Source organism: Callithrix jacchus, chromosome 10 (assembly GCF_049354715.1).
Source record: "Callithrix jacchus isolate 240 chromosome 10, calJac240_pri, whole genome shotgun sequence".
In the NCBI taxonomy this organism is placed as follows: Eukaryota; Metazoa; Chordata; class Mammalia; order Primates; family Cebidae; genus Callithrix; species Callithrix jacchus.
In genome coordinates this window covers 124488595-124505916 of record NC_133511.1, presented here as the reverse complement: position 1 = coordinate 124505916, position 17322 = coordinate 124488595, and the positions used below count along the sequence as shown (strand labels likewise).

Below are 17322 nucleotides of genomic sequence, written 5' to 3'. Positions count from 1 at the left end.
TGACGAAAATTCATCTAAAGATGTGGCGTCGTCTCGTTCTCTGAGCTTTCACTGGGAGCTACAATCCTGAGCTGTTAGTGGTCGGCCATCTTGGATCGATCTCAAGAGATCCTATCTTAAAAAAAAATTAACAGGCCAGGCGAGGTGGCTCGCGCCTGTAATCCCTGCACTTTGGGAGGCCAAGGTGGGTGGATCACTTGAGGCCAGGAGTTGAATAGCCTGGCCAACATGATGAACCTCTGCCTCTACTACGAATACAAAAATTAACTGGGCATAGTGGCACACACCTGTACTCCCAGCTACTCAGGAGGTTGAGGCAGGAGAATAGCTTGAACCCAGGCAGGGGAGGTTGCAGTGAGCCAAGATTGCACCACTGCACTCCAGCCTAGGCGACAGAGTGAGACCATGTCTCAAAACAAACAAATAAGGGCTGGACATGGCGGCTCATGCCTGTAATCCCAACACTTTGGAAGGCCAATGTGGGCAAATCACGAGGTCAAGAGTTCGAGACCAGCCTGGCCAACATGGTGAAACCTCATCTCTACTAAAAATACAAAATATTAGCTGGGCATGGTGGGAGGTGCCTGTAGTCTCAGCTACTCAGGAGGCTGAGACAGGAGAATCACTTGAACCCAAGAGGCAGAGGTTGCAGTGAGATGAGATCATGCCATTGCACTCCAGCCTGGGCAACAAGAGTGAAACTCCATCTCAAAAAAAAAAAAACTATTTTTTTTCTTTGTTTTGTTTTTCAGACAGGATCTTACTCTGTCACCCAGACTGAGTGCAGTGGCAAAATCATGGCTCACTGCAGCCTTGACTTTTCAGGCTCCAGTGATTCTCCCACCTCAAGTCCCAAGTAGCTGGGATGACAGACACATGCCACCACACCTGCGCAACTGGCTAATTCTTTTATCTTTTTTTCTTTTTCTTTTTTTTTTTTTTTTTGCAGAAGAGGTCTTGTTTTGCTGCCCAGGTTAGTCTTGAACTCCTGGACTCAAGTGATCCTCCTGCCTTGGCCTTCCGAAGAGCTGTGATTATAAGCATAAGCCACTGCGCCCAGCAAAAAACAAAAACTGTGTCGACAGAGTGAACACAGGCTGAGCGGGTCACTCATGCACTCATGTCTGCAATTCCGGCACTTTGGAAGGCCAAGGTCACTCAAGGTCAGAAGTTTGAGAACAGCCTGGCCAAAATGTCAAAACCTATCTATACTAAAAATACAAAAACTAGCTGGGTGTGGTGGTGCACACCTGTAGTCCCAGCTACTTGAGAGACTGAGGCAGGAGAATCACTTGAATCTGGGAGGTGGAGGTTGCAGTGAGCAAAGATCATGCCACTGCACTCCAGCCTGGGCAACAAAGTGAGACTCCATCTCCAAAAAAAAGAAAAAAGAAAAGAATTAACCAGCAAAGCTGGTCAGTGACTTTAGATTGGGTATGGATTTGGCAGGACACAGTGGTCACACCTGTAATCTCAGCACTTTGGGAGGCAGAGGCAGGTGGGTCACCTGAGGTCAGGAGTTCAAGACCAGCCTGGCTAATATGGTGAAACCCCGTCTCTACTAAAAATACAAAAATTAATTGGGCGTGGTGGCAGGTGCCTGTAATCCCAGCTACTTGGGAAGCTGAGGCAGGAGAATCACTTGAACCCGGAAGGTGGAGGGTGCAGTGAGCCATGACCTCACCATTGCACTCCAGCCTGGGCAACAAGCCTAAAACAGTGTCTCAAAAAAAAGGTTGAAAGATTGAGTATGGATTCTTGTAGGGTGGGGATGTGTGCGTGTGCATTTGGGGCATACCAGGCTTTGGGTGTGAGTTCTGATTGTTGGAGGCTGTCTAGGTTTGCATTCCAGTTGCATAGGGGATGTCGGGTATGAACTGAGATGGACAGAATGCAGGGGTGTTCAGGCATGCGGAGGGTGATTGGTTGGATATGGCCCTCTGGTTGTAATTCCACCAAAGGAGAGCCTCAGGTTCCGGTCTTGACATGGGTGTAGGGCAGGCCCCTGCCAACCCAGATCAACCCAGACACCAGGCCAGTGGGATGGTTTTCCCTTAGCTCCAGATGCTACAAGTATCCCCTACCCATCTCTACTCCCCCTTGCCTACCCCCTGTCTGATCCTGGGAGGAGTTGTCCAGTGCAAGAGAACCTATCTAGACACTTCACTAGTTCATAAGCCTTTATTTGGGGAGGGATGCTTGGGGAGCTGTCTACAGCTCCTGTGCTGCACAAAGGCAGAAGTTCTTAGAGCATCTTCCCTGAATGAGGAAGAGAGTAGACTCTCCTCTGCCAATGCTAGTTAGGTGTGCCAGAGGCCAAAGCACCAAAGCGTGGTGGAGAAGGTTTGTGATGCGTGGGAGGCAGGTGTTCACATGGCTCAGGGCCACTTGTGAATGAGGGCAGGGAGGTGAGGGGGGCATAGAAGCTGAATGGGCGTGTAAGACTTGATCAAAACAGGAAGCTGGCCCCTGCCTCCTGTCCTGTGACTGTCCCTCCACTGTGGTATGACGTGGAGCACTCATTTTTCTTCTCTCAGCCTGTTTCCTCTCATCTGGAGAACGTGGGCAGTAGTGTCTTCCGGGAACGTGCGGGAAGAGGATGACTTCTGTGCACAGCCACCTGCTTCTACCACTCAGGCCCAATGAGGCAGGTTGGACGCCGCTAAGTTTTTAGCAGGCTCTAAAGCTATCCTAGAATTTGGGTAAGAGGAAGACAAGGGCTCTAGTCTCAGGTTTTCCTCGGATTTGTCCAAGGCTCGGGGCCCACCCCAAGCCGTCTCCTCTTGTAGGTGGCAGGAAGAGAGTGAGACCTAGAGGGGTGAGCAGGAGGGACTGGGTTTGGGCCCGCTCCCACCTGGGGAGGTGGCGACAGAGGTGTGTGTGTGTGTGCGGCCATTGTCACATCTTCAAGGCTAGAATGCTGGGGAAGCTGTGGGCTAGACTGGGGCCTTTGGGAGGGCAAGAGGCCCTTGAGTCCAGGATGCCTTGGTGACAAAGTTGCCCTGCTGCTCTGGAACAGGCCTAGCTGTTGGAGTGGCCAGGCTGGGGCTGGGGCACGGCGATGGGGAGAGAGGCAGAAAGAGCTCCAGGGAGCAGAGGGCACCGCAGTCCCTCCTCACAGCACTGCTTCCCTGCCCCCTGGCCCCAGTGCTATTTGAAGTGAGACAGGAAGTGGGCAACAGGGTAGTTGGGCCCATCGATGCCCAGGCCCTGGCAGAGGCCCAGCAGGCGGAGGCGGGCTTCAGTGGGGCTGGGCCCCGCACAGGCCACGCTGCAGTAGGGCTCCTCATACTTGCCAGGCACCAGGGCCTCCTCTAGCAGATTGAGTCGTAGCACGCCACGGTCATGCAGGGCCTGCAGGGCCTCACGGCTGGCGGTGGAACTCAGGGCTTGCAGGTGCTGGGACACCAGACACATCACGCCCACTAGGTGGCCACGAGCACGTGGGTGGGTGGGCAGGGCGGGACGCAGGCCACAAGCCACCATAGCAGCAGCCAGCAGCAGGTCCACGCCATAGAGCTCCAGGATCCAATCACGCAGGTAGAAGCCGCCCATGCGGGGGTTGATCTCGATGAGCCGAGGCCCAGCCCCTGTCAGCTTGAGCTCCACATTGAAGACCCCATCAAGCAGCCCACAGCCCAGGCAACAGCGGAAGGCTGCCTGCACCATCTGCACCTCCTGCTCTGGTGCCAGCCCAGTGGGCATGCAGGCCGCCGTCTCAGTGAAGCCAGGCAGCCTCGTGGGGCCATTGTCAGAGACAAAAGCGGCCAGCAGCCGCCCACCAAACAACACCAGGTCCACGTCGTGCTCGGTGCCCTCCACAAACTCCATTAGCAGCATGGCATTGCCCCAGCCCAGCCCAATGCCTGGGTGGTCAGCCTCGCCCTGCAAGTCTCGGGTAATCTGGGAAAAGTGCTCATAGCACTGTGGCGCATCCTTTACCAGCCGCGTACCCACAGCGCCTGCCCCGAACTCCAGCTTCATGACACCTGGCAGGGGTACCTGGTGCACGGCCCTCTCCACATCAGCCTCGCTCTCTAGTGGGCAGCAGGGCACAGCATGGAGGGAGGGCGCGGGCCAGGGTGGGCCGTGGTGGCACAACAGATGCAGCTGGGTGCGGCTCTTGTGCTTAGCCAGGCGCATGGCAGCTGGGGGGCAGCAGGGCAGACCCAGCTCCTGGCAGAGCAGGGCTGTGAGCACCAGGCAGTCATCCCAGTAGGAGAAGCAGCCGTCTAGCTTCAGGCCGCGAGCCCGCACCAGCTCTGCCAGCAGCCGAGCATTCTCCTCGTCCCTCTGGTGCTCGGTCATGTCAAAGTGGATGAAGGTCTGCACCAACTGGGATGCAAAGTGGTTGGGGTCTGACTCCACGAGATGCAGCTGCAGAAACCACAGAGCAGGGACACAGCCAGGTCAGCCAGTGCTGGGTGCTAGGAGGATAGGATAGGGCCTATGATGGCCCAGGCCTTCCGGGGAAACCAGCGCACAAACACTAGGTATTCAATACATGTGTGTTGAGGACTAATTGAATAAATGGAAGGGGCAGAGGTGGGACACCTAGTACAGGCTGGAGGGGAGGGGAGGCATCCTGGAGGAGGCGGAGCCTAAGTGGGGAGCTAAAGAGTAACAGCCAGCCAGGTGGCTGCAGGAGGAGGCCTGAGCTAGCGGGGAGGGGCTGCAGCGCCGAGGGGAGCGTGACGGAGAGCTCGGTGGCCTCCTTCTTGTAGGCAGCCTCACTGGCCAGGGCTGGCAGAGAAACTACCAGGGTTGGGGCTTGGGACAAATGGTTTGGTCATTTAACCCATGTGTTCTGACACTGGGAGGTGCCCACAGAGGAATCCAGTGGGGCACTGTGCCCCTAAAGCTTACTGCCTCCTGGGGAACCCAGGGCCAAGGCAGCCACTGAAGAGGGAGAGAGGATGGCTCTCTGCAAAGTATGACAGCCTCAGCAGTGGAGTGACATTCCAAGTGGAAAACACACTCACACTAAGCAAGGCAGGGATCAAAGAGGTGGTGTCCCCAGGGGTGCTGTACTGTGGGAGAAGGGAGAGGAGGCCACTGTACTAGATTAGAGCCAGCTTGAGAAGACCTCAGTTTTCTTATCTGTTCAATGGGGATAAGAATGTCTATCCGGGGCCAGGTGCAGTTGTCCTGTAATCCCAACATTTTGTGAGGCCAAGACAGGCAGATCACTTGAAGTCAGGAGTTCGAGATCAGCCTGGCCAACATGGTGAAATCTCATCTCTACTAAAAATACAAATATTAGCCAGGCATGGTGGGGGGCACCTGTAATCCCAGCTAGTTAAAAGGCTGAGGCAGGAGAATCGCTTGAAACCCGGAGGCAGCAGTCGTGGTGAGCCGAGATGGCACCATTGCACTCCAGCCTGGGCAGCAAGAGCAAAACTCTGTCTCAACAAAAAAAGGAACGTCTACCCAGCTGGGCGTGGTGGCTCACACCTGTAATCCCAGCTCTTTGGGAGGCCGAAGCAGGAGGATCGTTTGAGCTCAGGAGTTCAAGACCACCCTGGGAAACAGAATGAGATCCCATCTCTACTAAAAATTTTTAAAATTAGCCAGGCAGGCTGGGCGCAGTGGCTCACGCCCGTAATCCCAGCAGTTTGAGAGGCCAAGGCAGGCAGATCACTTGAGGTCAGGAGTTCAAGATCACTCTGACCAACATGGTGAAACCCTGTCTCTGCTAAAAATACAAAAATTAGCCAGGCATGGTGGCACACGCCTGTAACCACAGTTACTCGGGAGGCTGAGGCATGAGAATCGCTTGAACCCAGGAGGCAAAGGTTGCAGTAAGCTGAGATTGTGCCACTCCACTCCAGCCTGGGAGACAGAGCAAGACTTCATATCAAAAAAAAAAAAAAAAATTAGCCAGGCATTGTGGGAGGATCGCTTGAGCCCAGGAAGTAGAGGCTGCAGTGAGCTGTGATCGCACCACTGCACTCCAGTGTAGGCAACAGAGTGAGACCCTGTCTCCAAAAAAAAGAGTCTTAAGTGCCTGGCTCACTGCAGATTCTGTAATGCGAGGTCCTGCTATGAACTTGATTCTGAATCTGTATGCGGATCCCCAGCACCTACCCTCTGTGGGTGCCAAGTGTCAGGATTCAACTTCAAAGGGCCCTCCTTTTCTCCAGGACAGAGTCAGGCTCCTTAGCCTGGCATTCAAGGCCCCCTGGCATTCAAGGCCCGGGTTCTGGCGCTAACTCTGTCCCTTGCCCAGCCCATCTACCCGGTCTCCTTTCCTCTTTCTGCGGAGGAGTCCCCTCACACTCGCAAGGCGGAGAAGTCTGCCGCTACGCCCTGGCTTTGGTGCATGAGGCCAGGATGCCCCCGGACCCCGCCCCCAGCGCGGCTGGCCCCGCCCCAAGGGCGTCCCTTTGTTTCAGGCCCCGCCCCGGAGTCACGCCTCCACCACTCAGGCCAGGACCCGGGTACCGGCCCCGCCCCGCGCCCCGCCTACCTGGAGCCCGTAGTCGCGCGCCGCTTCCCACACAAACTTTTTGCTGACGCCGCCGGCGCCGACCACCAGCAGGTGCTTTCCCTCCATGAGGCAGCGCGCCGACCGCCGGAGCATGGTCTCCACCAGCGGCGCGGCGGCCGCGTCGTCAGCCGCCGGCCCCAGCCGCGGCGCGGCCCACAGCCCCTCGAGCGCGCCGCACGCCTCCAGGCACAGGCCGCTGTTCAGCTCCAGGGCTACTGGGGTCAGCGCGCCGCCGGCCGCGGTCAGCGCGAAGTCCACACCTGCTCCACGCAGGGGAAGCGGGCTCAGCGCGGACAGCCCCCGCCCCCCAGGCCCTGGCCCTCGCTCCCATCACCCGACCCCAGACCCCCGGCCGCCCGCACTCACCCAGGAAGTCCGTGTGCGCCCGGCGCCCGCCGCGCTGCTCCGCACTCAGGCCGGCCTCCAGGGCCAGCACGGCACCCAGCGCGGCCTCGGCCGCCGCCTTGACGCGCTGCCGCACGGCGGCCACCTGCGCCGCGTCGCCCAGGCCGCACTGGGCCAGCGCCCCCTCCAGCGTCCTCGGTAGGGAGTTGTGGTGCCGCACAGGCCGGTCCCCGCGGCCCACGCCGCACACCACCTGGGCAGGGGGCTGCTCGTGGGGAGGCCCGCACACTCCTGCCCCCGACACACACCCGCACCCGCTTGTGCCAAGATTCAGACCAGACCCCTCACTGAACATTCAAGAAGCCCCGTCCTCCAGCGTGTCTTAAATTGCACACGTAGCTCGTGCCACTGCCCATCTGGGGATGGCCTGTCTGGAGATGGGCAGAGGGCAGCTCCCTGCCACTACCCATCTGGTCCCCAGACCCTTCCAGGGATTCTACCCAGGCTTCCAGGCCCAGCTCGGTTACTGCTCCAGGAAGGCTCCTGCAGCCCTGGGGGCCTGGGCCACCCTGGTGTGCCCTGCCCTACCATCTCCCTGGAGCACGCTTCTCCCCTACCCCACTGGAGCTCCTTGAGGGCAGGGTTGAATCTCTACCTCTCAGTGTAGCCCAGAGCTGGGTACCCAGAAGGGTCCCTAAGCCTTCCTAAACCCCGCAACTTAGAGGCCCCTCCAAGCACTAGAGATTTATCTGGAAGCCCTGGGTCAGCCTCTATGTGGGCAAGCGCTCTCTGGGAAGATGATTCAGTCTCCTGTGCCCTGGTGCTCAGCATGGGCCTGAGCACAGAGGCTCTTGGTGTGGGGGCGGTTCTGGAAAGGTTGCGGGAGAGGGAAGACCAGTCAGACCCAGTAGTTCCCCCAGAGGCAATTATGGTTCCTGGATTCCCCTCAGGATTTTGTCCTCTCTTCCCAGAGACGCCTCAGGGACCCTTGGCAGACCACTGGGACTGGGCTGGGGTGTGGCAGGCAGGTCACAACCTGGGCTGGGGCATGCTCACCTTGCTCAGCAGTGGCCTGTCACCCTGTGTCCGACAGACCACAGCACAGATTCGCACGGCCAGCCCAGGGCCGAGTGCAGGACCATCTGGGGGAAGACAAGAAGGTCTAAGGCCAGCACAGAGTGGCCAGAAGGCCACACCAAGCTCCCACCCCTGGCCAGCCCAGGTGGCTCTCACCTGAGCAGGGCAGCCGGACAGGTGGGTACACAGCCTCCACTAAGACACTCTCCTCCTCCTCCAGCTTCTCCAGCAGTGCCAGCACCGTGTCCACCACTGTACCCAGCTCTGCCCTAGAGTACAGACGAAATGCCTGCCGCCCCCGCCAGCGCCAGCCACTGAGCTTCACAGCCACCTGCAGCAAGGAGGGGAAAGGGCCTCCTGGACACCACCCCAGGTACTTCAGGGCGGGATGCTCCTACCACAGGAGCCAATGAGTAAACTGAGGCACAAGGGCGGGGGTTGCCCTAGAGATGGGGCAGCGGCAGGGCTACAAGGTAGGGACACCTTCCCAGCCAGACTGGGTAACTGTGCCTAGATCCCATCCTGCTGGCATCTGTGCAGACCTCAAGGTGGGCAGGAGCCTGTTACCTGCAGCACATCACCCAGGGCCTCGGAGTGCAGAAAAGTCTCCACTTCCTCTTTCACCAGCATCTCTTGGCCCTCCTTGCCACTCAGCTCCACCAGCCGTAGTCCTGGGCTGGCATCCCCTCCCAGAAGCAGCCCCAACGGCTTGTAGGTGAAAGCCAGGGTCGCTGGCACAGCTACACAGCCCTGCTGGGCCAGCAACTGCCTTGTCAGCAGCCGGTCCTCCAGCAGCCGGGCCAGCTCAGCTGAAGCTCCTGTGGGGCAGGTCAGGTCACGGGCGAGTTCTGCTGCCTCTCGGCCCCGGCCAGGCCCCAGCCCCAGGCCAGCCAGAAAGTAGGTGGCACGGCGCGGGGGGACAAAGTCATCCAGGAATGTCAGGCCCCCCGGGTGGAAGCTCACAGCCTTGGAGACCAGCAGGGCTGCCTCTCCCGGCTGCCCGGGTGCCGGTACCTTCATCAGCCAAGCAGGAGACAGGCAAAGGAGCATGTTTCCTGTGGGCAGAGAAGGCAAGTGGCTGGCCAGGGAAGGCCTGATGCCCTGTGCCCTCCCCCTGCAGCCGGGGACCCTGGGTAGCAGAGTGAGGGCAGCTGATCACAGAACCCACCCCACTCAGCGTGGCAGCTGCTCCAGTGGAATGCAGGCAGCTGCCAGGGTTGGTGGGTATTTTGGGATGTGGCTGGGCCAGCGCAGGGCTGCCCTTTCTGTAGAAGTGGGGGGGAAACTTGAGCACACACTCACCCGGGCTCTGGACCCCACCTTCCAGCAGCACAGGCAGAAAGGTGCTGGGGGAGCCCAGAACGCACAAGGTCACCTCCGCCCCAGGGCAGCCTCGGGAAAGAGAACATGGCCTAGCTCACCAGGGGCTCCCTGGCCGTCTCTCTGCCCACCTTCCACTACCTCCACACCCATGGCCTCACCCTGGGGCCCCAGATTTTCCCAGAAATCAGACTAGAGACAGGACAGACAGGGAGTGGGCTGGGGAAGGGAGGTGCCCACCCGACCCGCCCTGTGAGGCTGGCTCCCCTCTTTCTGCAGCTGTTCCAGAGATGATGCAGGCTGGGTGACTGGAGAACCGGGTTCTAGCCCGAGCTCTGACTTTCTCTGTGACCTTGGAGGAGTCAGTGTTCCTCCCAGTCTGCCTCAGTTTCCCAAGTCTGTGATTCTCAGGTATTCTATCTGTGAACTCTCTGTCCACACAAAATCTGACATATACAACAGGCTTGGAGGTGCAGAAGGGGAGGAGTCTGGGGGGGTTCTCAGCTGCTGAGCTGCTTCCGCCACAGCTCCCAAGGCCTTCTCTAGAAGCTTCAGGGCCATACGACATGGTTTGCCAATCCCAGGGCTGGATCTTTGTGGGGAGGGGGTGAGGGCAGAGAGCCCAATCCTTGACTTCACTGGTGCCAGATGCCCTTGGAAATAATGCCTGCCTACCCTGGGCCAACTGGCTGTGCCCTCCCTGCCTTCAGACCAAACCGGAGCCTGGAGAAGGGACCAACCTGGGCAGGGATGAGGAGGCAGACTAGGCTGAGGGCCCCTCCCTGCCCCCAGGGGTGCCCCCCTCCGGGGAGCCCTTGGGCACCTGTGCAGGGCACCTGGCTGCGGTCCTGGGTCTCCGGAAGGCCAGCTTGCTGCAGACAGCTCTGCAGGAGGCTGTAGTAGTAGACAGTCCAGGCCCGGGCCTCGGCCCCCTCGGGGGAGCCCTTGTAGTCCAGGCCCACGTCCTGGCGCCAGGAGCCAGGGAAGCAGCCTGTGGGTGGCAGGCCAGAGTCCCCTCCCCAGGGGCCCTCTTCCTCCAGGTCCTTGGAGCCCAGTGGGCAATCCCACTCAGGACCTGATGGATCCAGGGAGAGCTGAGACGGCAGAAATGGTGGGTCTTGGGCAGAGTAGGCCCTCGGACACATTAAGTCACCCAAGGGTGTAAGCCTCCCACTCTCCCAGCCTGGCCTATGTTCAGGGCTGTCACTGTCCCAGGGACTAGGGGAGGAAAGACTTGTATTGGGGGTGAAGGCTTGTCAATGGGAACTCGTAGGTGGGAGTGCTTTGGAAACTGTTCTGTGTGGTGCCCCGGGGGGGTGGCAGGAAGCAGTGTCCTGCTGGCCAGCCCCACCCCACACTGGGGTCCACCTTAGCTTGGTTCACAGCAGCAGAGTTTTTTGCTTGTTTTGTTCGTGGAGACAACCCTAGAACCTAAACGGTGTCTGGCACAGTCACTGCTCAGTAAGTGTTTGTTGACTGGAGATGAGATGAACCAATGAACCCAGCAATCACTCTGGGGTGGCTCATCTGTCTCTCATGACCCAGCAACCTAATGCCCTTCCCCTCGCTCCCCTCTCTGAGGCTGGCGCCCCACCCCCTTATGGGACTGCTGAGAGGCTCAGTGTGAATGGAATTCTTGTTCTTTGCAGTCCCCAGGCCTGGCAGCCGGGTGTGACCTCCAGGGGACAGGCTCAGCCACCTTGAGAAGTTGTGAGGTCTCTCTGGGCCTTGTTGCCTGGTGCCGGCCCTGTGCCATCCCCTGGGGGCTGATGAGGCTGGGGCCAAGAATCTTGGTTGCTGGGAGACGTTGGGCTGTTGCCTAGGCGGCAGAGGACTGGGCCTCATACCTGGGCTCCAATCCCAGTTTGCCAGGGCCAGAGTCGCCATGCCCTCTCCTAGAAGGTGAGCTCCCTGAGGGGCCACAGAGTGAATGAATGTCACAGGGCACTAAGAGTGCCCACCTCCCAGGATGCACCAGGTGGGGTTGTGTGGGGGGGGCCGGCCATGAGTCTAAGCTGTCTGCACAGGGCAGCCCCCGAGCTTAGGTCCTGAGTGCTGCCTGCTGTCCTCTGGGCCCACTCTCTGCCCAGGGACTTGGGCCTTTTTGGGGGAGGGACAACAGGAGACTCACCATCTCGTTGGTGGAGTGGCTGAGGGACTGATGGCAGAGACAGAGGGACAGAGAGACAAAGGAGTCAGGGCAGCCAGGTCCCTGCCTGGCCTTCCAGCCCCTAGACTTTGGGAGTGCAGAGGTGGCCGCCACTGCTCCTCTGTCCTGTCCCTGCAGATAGGGGCCAAGGGCCCACTACACCCCACAGCAGAGGAGTGATTTCTGCTGCCCAGACCGAGTGGCTCCTGCCCCAGTTCTCACAGGTCCTCACTGCCGTAGGGTCCTGGCTCTGCTCGGCCCCTCCAGCACAGGGAGTGGGGGAGGTGGGGGGACTTCCGGGTGTCTGGGGGGGGGGCGAGCCGTGTCCCGGGGATAGGGAACGTAGTGTCAAGTGTCCCGCTGCGGGACTCGGGCGCCCGGGGGTCCTCGTCCCGGCAACTCCTGCCCTGGCCGCCCCCCTCCCTGACTCTCCCTGGGGCAGGCTGGAGCCGGGGTACCTGGTGGGCGGCAGCGGCTCGGCAAGTGTGGCGGGCAGACTCGGACAGGGCGGGACGCAGCGGCGGCAGTGGCGGTGGCGGTGGCAGTGGCACAGCCCCAAGCCCAGGCAGTGCTGCCTTATATAGAAGCGCCTGGGGCATGCCCAGTGCCTGGCGGGGCGACGTGGGGCTGACGGACAGACAGGGACCCGCCCGGGACACACCCGCCCCCAAAACGTCCCAGACTTGGGGGTGTGGAGCGGACTTGGGCCTGGCAGGAGGAGGGCATGGAGCAGGCAGGAAGAGACGGTGATCTTCAGAGACACAGAGGAAGTCCCGACAGAGGGCCAGGTGCAGATGGACAGGGACAGTTGCCGAGGGTCACAGACTTAGGGCTGCCGTGAAGAAAGAGGGAGGCTCACCATGGAGAAGAGATGGAGAGGAGGGGCAGGGAGAGCCGGAGCAGGCAGAGACTGGTACTAGGGCTCGCCCTTAGGGGTGGGGTGCCCGGGAGAGCAGCCTGGGGCACAGCCCTGAGCCCTACCTTTGGATGGAATCTGGAGATCCCAGCCCCCAGTGCTCCACCCTACTGCACATTCTCCCAGAGGCCCTCCTGGGCCAGGGTCTCCGCACATCTGTGCAGCCCCCTCCTCACTTCTCCTGGCCTCAGTGGACTTGCACACAGGGGCGGGATGTTCATAAGATCCAGCCTCTCCTGGTGCGGTGGCTGCCTGGAATCCCAGCACTTTGGGAGGCTGAGGCAGGAGGATTGCTTGAACCCAGGAGTTTGTGACCAGCTTGGGCAACATAGCAAGTCCCTGTTTGTACAAAAACTGTTTTAAAATCGGTTGGTTGAGGTGGTATGGGCCTGTCATCCCAACTACTTGGGAGGCTGAGGTGGGAAGATCACCTGAGCCCCGGGATGGAGGCTGCAGTTAGTCCTGGTTGTGCCACTACACTCTAGCCTGGGCAATACAGTGGGACTCTGAGACCCTATCTCTCTCTTCTTCTTCTTTTCCTCAGGCTGGGGTGCAGTGGCACCACCTCGGCCCACTGCAATCTCCACCTCCCAGGCTCGAGTGATTCTCCTGCCTCAGCCTCCTGAGTAGCTGGGATTACAGGCGTGCGCCACCATGCCCAGCTAATTTTTGTATTTTTAGTAGAAAAAGGGTTTTGCCATGTTGGCCAGGCTGATCTTGAACTCCTGACCTCGTGATCCACCTGCCTTCGCCTCCTGAAGTGTTGGGATTACAGGTGTGAGCCTCCATGCCCGGCCAGACTCTATGTCTTGTCTTGTCTTTTATTTTTTTTTTTAAGGCAGGGTTTCACCATATTGGTCAGTCTGGTCTCGAACTCCTGACCTCAGGTGATCCACCCACCTTGGCCTCCCAAAGTGCTGAGATTACAGGCATGAGCCACGACGCCCAGCCGTCTTTTTTTTTTTTTTTTCGAGATAGAGTCTTGGTCTGTTTCCCAGGCTGGAGTGCAATAGCGTGATCGCTGATCACCACAACCTCTGCCTCCTGGGTTCCAGCAATTCTCCTGCCTCAGCCTCCCAAGTAGCTGGGACTAAAAGTGTGCACCACCACGCCCAGCTAATTTTTGTATTTTTAGTAGAGATAGGGTTTCACCATGTTGGCCAGCATGGTCAAGCTCTTGACCTTGTGATCTGCCCTCCTTGGCCCCCCAAAGTACTGGGATTACAGGTGTGAGCCACTGTGCCCACCCCCACTATCTCTTTAAAAAAAAAATCTGCTCTACTCATCAACACCACATCCTCAGTTGAAGCTACAGTCTCTCCAAGATACACATACTCACACCCAAGCCCACCCACCCAAATAGCCACAGAAGGGTACACCAAGAGACCTGGATCACAGCCACGATTTACCCCCAGCACACCCGCTCAGCCCCTCTCCCTGCCTGGCTCAGAGCTCGACACACATTGAGCCCCAGCTGTCCTTGGGAGCCCCTTGGCCTGGGGGAGAGTACTGAGGGGCCCACACACTGTGGGGACAGAGATGGCAGCTGTTGGATGCTTTCTGCAACTATATACAGGGCAGTCTGTGCAGCCATCCTGTCTACCACTGGAAGGGTCGGCAGGGAGGTGAAATGTCTTCTCCAGAGTGCCCCACCCAGCCCACATTCCCCACATAGCTTCCAGGTCCACCTGCAGCCCTCCCTGCACCCGGCCCAGGCTCCAGGAATGAGGTGCAGCCACCCCAGGAGACCCAATCCCTTGCTGCATGGGTGGTCTGAGCTCCCATGGGATCCTACTGTGGGGCCTGGGTGTCATCCAAAGAGCATGAGTTTTGACATTTAACAAGCTCTACAGGCCAGGTGCGGTGGCTCACACCTGTAATCCCAGTACTTTGGGAGGCCGAGGCAGGCAGATCACCTGAGGTCAGGAGTTTGAGACCAGCCTGACTAACTTGGTGAAACCCTGTCTCTACTAAAAATACAAAAAATGAGGCCAGGTGCAGTGGCTCATGCCTGTAATCCCAGCATTTTGGGAGGCCAAGACTGGCGGATCACCTGAAGTCAGGAGTTCGAGACCAGCCTGGCCAACGTGGTGAAATCCCGTCTCTACCAAAAATACAAAAATTAGCCAGATGTGGTGGCAGGCACCTATAATCCCAGCTACTCGGGAGCCTGAGGCAGGAGAATCATATGAACCCACGAGGCGGAGGCTGCAATGAGTTGAGATCGCGCCACTGCACTCCAGCCTAGGGAACAGAGCGAGATTCCATCTCAAAACAAACAAACCAACAAGCTCTGCAGCCCTGGGGACTCAGTTTTCTCTCTTCAAGTGGGGATACAGTGCACACTGAGCCCAGACCTAACACTGCACAGGCAAGGGAGCAATTATGAGACTCAGAGAGGTGGTGTGACTTGCCCAAGGTCACACAGCTGGTGATTGGCAGAGCTGGGATCTTCTGCCAGAATGCGTGCGTGCATGCACAGAGAGCTGTGTGGTTCTGTGCCCACTTTCAGGCCACCCTGGCTGGTCCCCACTGCACTGGATACAGGGAGGATAGAAGGAGGAAAATCAGAATTGGGCAGCTGCAGCCCCAGCTCAGGACCCTGGGACTTGGGGCAGGCAGGTGGGCAGGGTGGTTCAGCTCTACCCTTGCCAGGAAAGCCTGGACATCACCCCGAGGCAGAGCTGAGCCAGGTAGGGGTGGGGTGAGGAGGGGCAGTGCTTCGGCTGCTGCCCACCTGGACTAACAGTCGTCACTATCATCACCATCATCATGTGCTGGTAGAGCGGTCTTGAAGCTGGGGTGGGGGCATTATTATCCCGTTATCCACAGGAGAAACTGAGGCTCAGAGAAGGAGAAAGGGCTTTTCCCATGTAGGGGATTCCAAGTCTGATACCTCTGGGAGCCTGGAACGCTGTGGGAATTCAGGGAACCTCGAGTGGGTGGCAGAGCAAGACGGAGACCGTGGGTCCCCCCATCCATGGCGGGCACCCATTTGCCCCCCTCATTCCTTTGCATGCCCCCACTCATGTCCACGATGCATGCCCCACTCTGAGGCTGACAGACATCCCAGGGGCCCTCCCAGCATCAGTCCCCACACGCTGAGTGCTCTCAGATGCATCGCTTCCCTTCTCTGAGCCCCTTTCCAGGCAGGTCTCTAGGGCGTTTCTAGGGTCTCTGAGTACGGTTGCGTAGGTTGCTCACTGCACAAAGGCACCTGGGTGAGAGATCCCTCCCCACTCTGTTACACCGTGCACTGTGATGAGGCATGTTGCCTGGAGGAGAGACATATTTCCCCAGCTAGCAAAAAGGTGCTGTGGGGGCCGGTGCAGCCCTGCGGAGGAGGGCCTGTGGGAATGCATTCTTTTGAGGGTTCACACCAGGAGGGCACTGGTTCTGTCCGACCTGTGAGTCAGGGCTCTTGTGCAGAGGACTGATAACGAAACCTACAGCTGGGCTGCCAGAAAACAGTCTCCTGAGTAGGAAAGGCAGTGGCTGAGCCCCAGCTAGAGGGACCCTGCTGGAGACCACCTGCTCCTAGGGTCAGTGTCCAGAGTGAGCCACTGCCACCATGCCCCCGCAGGTTCATGACAGACCCTTGACCCAGGGCTGAGGCTGCTGCACCTTGCTCCCCTGTTCTCCCAGGAGAAGAGCTGAACCTGTGGAGGGTGGGGAGCTCCCAAGTGGACTTCAGGGACAAGTGCCCCCACCCTGGCCACCCTGCCTGCTACAGAGCCTGAGATTCCACCAAGAGACTCCCTGTCTACACAGAGCACTCCGGCCAGCTTTGCCTTTCACTGTGGGGCTGGGTGAGGTCCCTGGCCTCACTGATCCTGTGTGTCTCTAACAGGGATATCAGGGGCTACGTGCAGAGAGAGGGCCTGGTGTGCGGGGTGGTTCTTGGAAAGGGTTTTGTAAATTATAGGTAAGGGGGTTATTAATAAGTTGTACGCACCCCAATGGGGTGAGGAGGAGTGGGCGGAGGGAGGCTCTGGAGTGCTAACTCAGGAGTCCTGCTGCTGCCTCGTCTACACACTGGAAGGCTGGTGCAGCATTGGGGATGGGGGAGAAGGGGCAGGAGAATGCACCCCTCCCCAGGGGGCTGCCCAGGGGGGAGCTGCCAGTGGTCGGGGCAGGGGTAAACCTTGGGACTGCTATGAACAGTAAGGCTGTCTGCAAGTTCCTGCTCCTCCTCAGCCTGTTTCCCCCAGAGAAATGACAGATAAGGGTCTAGGCCACCATGATTCCCTCTTCCAGGAACCCAGGGCCTGGCACTTACCACACAGACACAGCCTGTGGCCCTGTCGAAAGAACATTCCAAACCCAGAGTCTGACAGGTGACTCCACTGACACCCACCCGATGGACAGCCCCGGAGCCTGGGCCTGCAGATGCCTCCTGTCCATTAGAGTCCTGCTGTGTTCCCCAGAGAGGGGAGGGCACTTGGGAACCGGCCCCATTGCCCCGGCAATGGCTCAGGTCCTGGGCACCCACGGGGGCAATTAGTGAGTGTAGGATGGGGTTTCCATGGTGGCGGTCCTGAGGGGGCAGACGCGGGGCTCTGGGAGGGGTGAGGGCCGGCGGGACCTTTCTCCTTTGTCCCAGGCACACTGGGCCTTTGTTCTGCCTGGGTCCCTTTGACAGATGTGACCAGGACCATGGGTGCGGGGAGGACTTGGGTTAGAGTCCCCATCCCAGAGAGTCCGGAACCACCCTGGAGGGAGGGAAAGGAGGGCAAAAGACGGGTAGAGCCCCTGGGCTCACCATCCTTGGGGCGCCCCCCTTCTACAGGTGCAAAAGCCATCCCTGTCCCCAGAGGCTGGGGGAGGGACACTTTCAATTGGCTCTTACTACTACTGTAAACACCTAAACACCTTCCCCAGCAGCCAGTGGGCAGCCTCGGTATGTCCCCAGGGTGGGACCATGGCAGGACCAGGAGAGTGCGAAGCTGGGAGGGGGCAGGTGAGAGAGGAGGGGAAGGGGCTGCCTGTTGGAGGTGGGAGGAGGGCATTTTATCCAGCACCATC

The 17322-nt window shown here is 58.9% G+C and overlaps 1 protein-coding gene across 13 annotated transcripts; it reads right to left on the bottom strand.

Moving 5' to 3' along the window:
• Window positions 1–2166: 2166 nt before the first annotated feature.
• On the bottom strand, window positions 2167–11932 carry CARNS1 (carnosine synthase 1). 13 transcript variants are annotated; one of them, XM_078341546.1, is made up of 11 exons: window positions 11840–11932; window positions 11364–11390; window positions 10056–10326; window positions 9081–9304; window positions 8480–8967; window positions 8069–8243; window positions 7892–7977; window positions 6857–7088; window positions 6470–6750; window positions 3297–4377; window positions 2167–2691 (listed from the first exon to the last, which is right to left on the bottom strand). In XM_078341546.1, the coding sequence occupies exons 5-11, from the start codon at window positions 8960–8962 to the stop codon at window positions 2687–2689; spliced, it is 2343 nt and encodes a 780-aa protein (XP_078197672.1). In that variant the 5' UTR covers window positions 8963–8967; window positions 9081–9304; window positions 10056–10326; window positions 11364–11390; window positions 11840–11932; the 3' UTR covers window positions 2167–2686. The 13 variants fall into 13 exon arrangements, with proteins under 13 accessions (XP_078197672.1, XP_035119349.2, XP_078197669.1 ...); XM_035263458.3 differs by having other exon boundaries at window positions 9215–9304; XM_078341543.1 differs by lacking the exon at window positions 11364–11390 and having other exon boundaries at window positions 9215–9304.
• Window positions 11933–17322: the final 5390 nt, after the last annotated feature.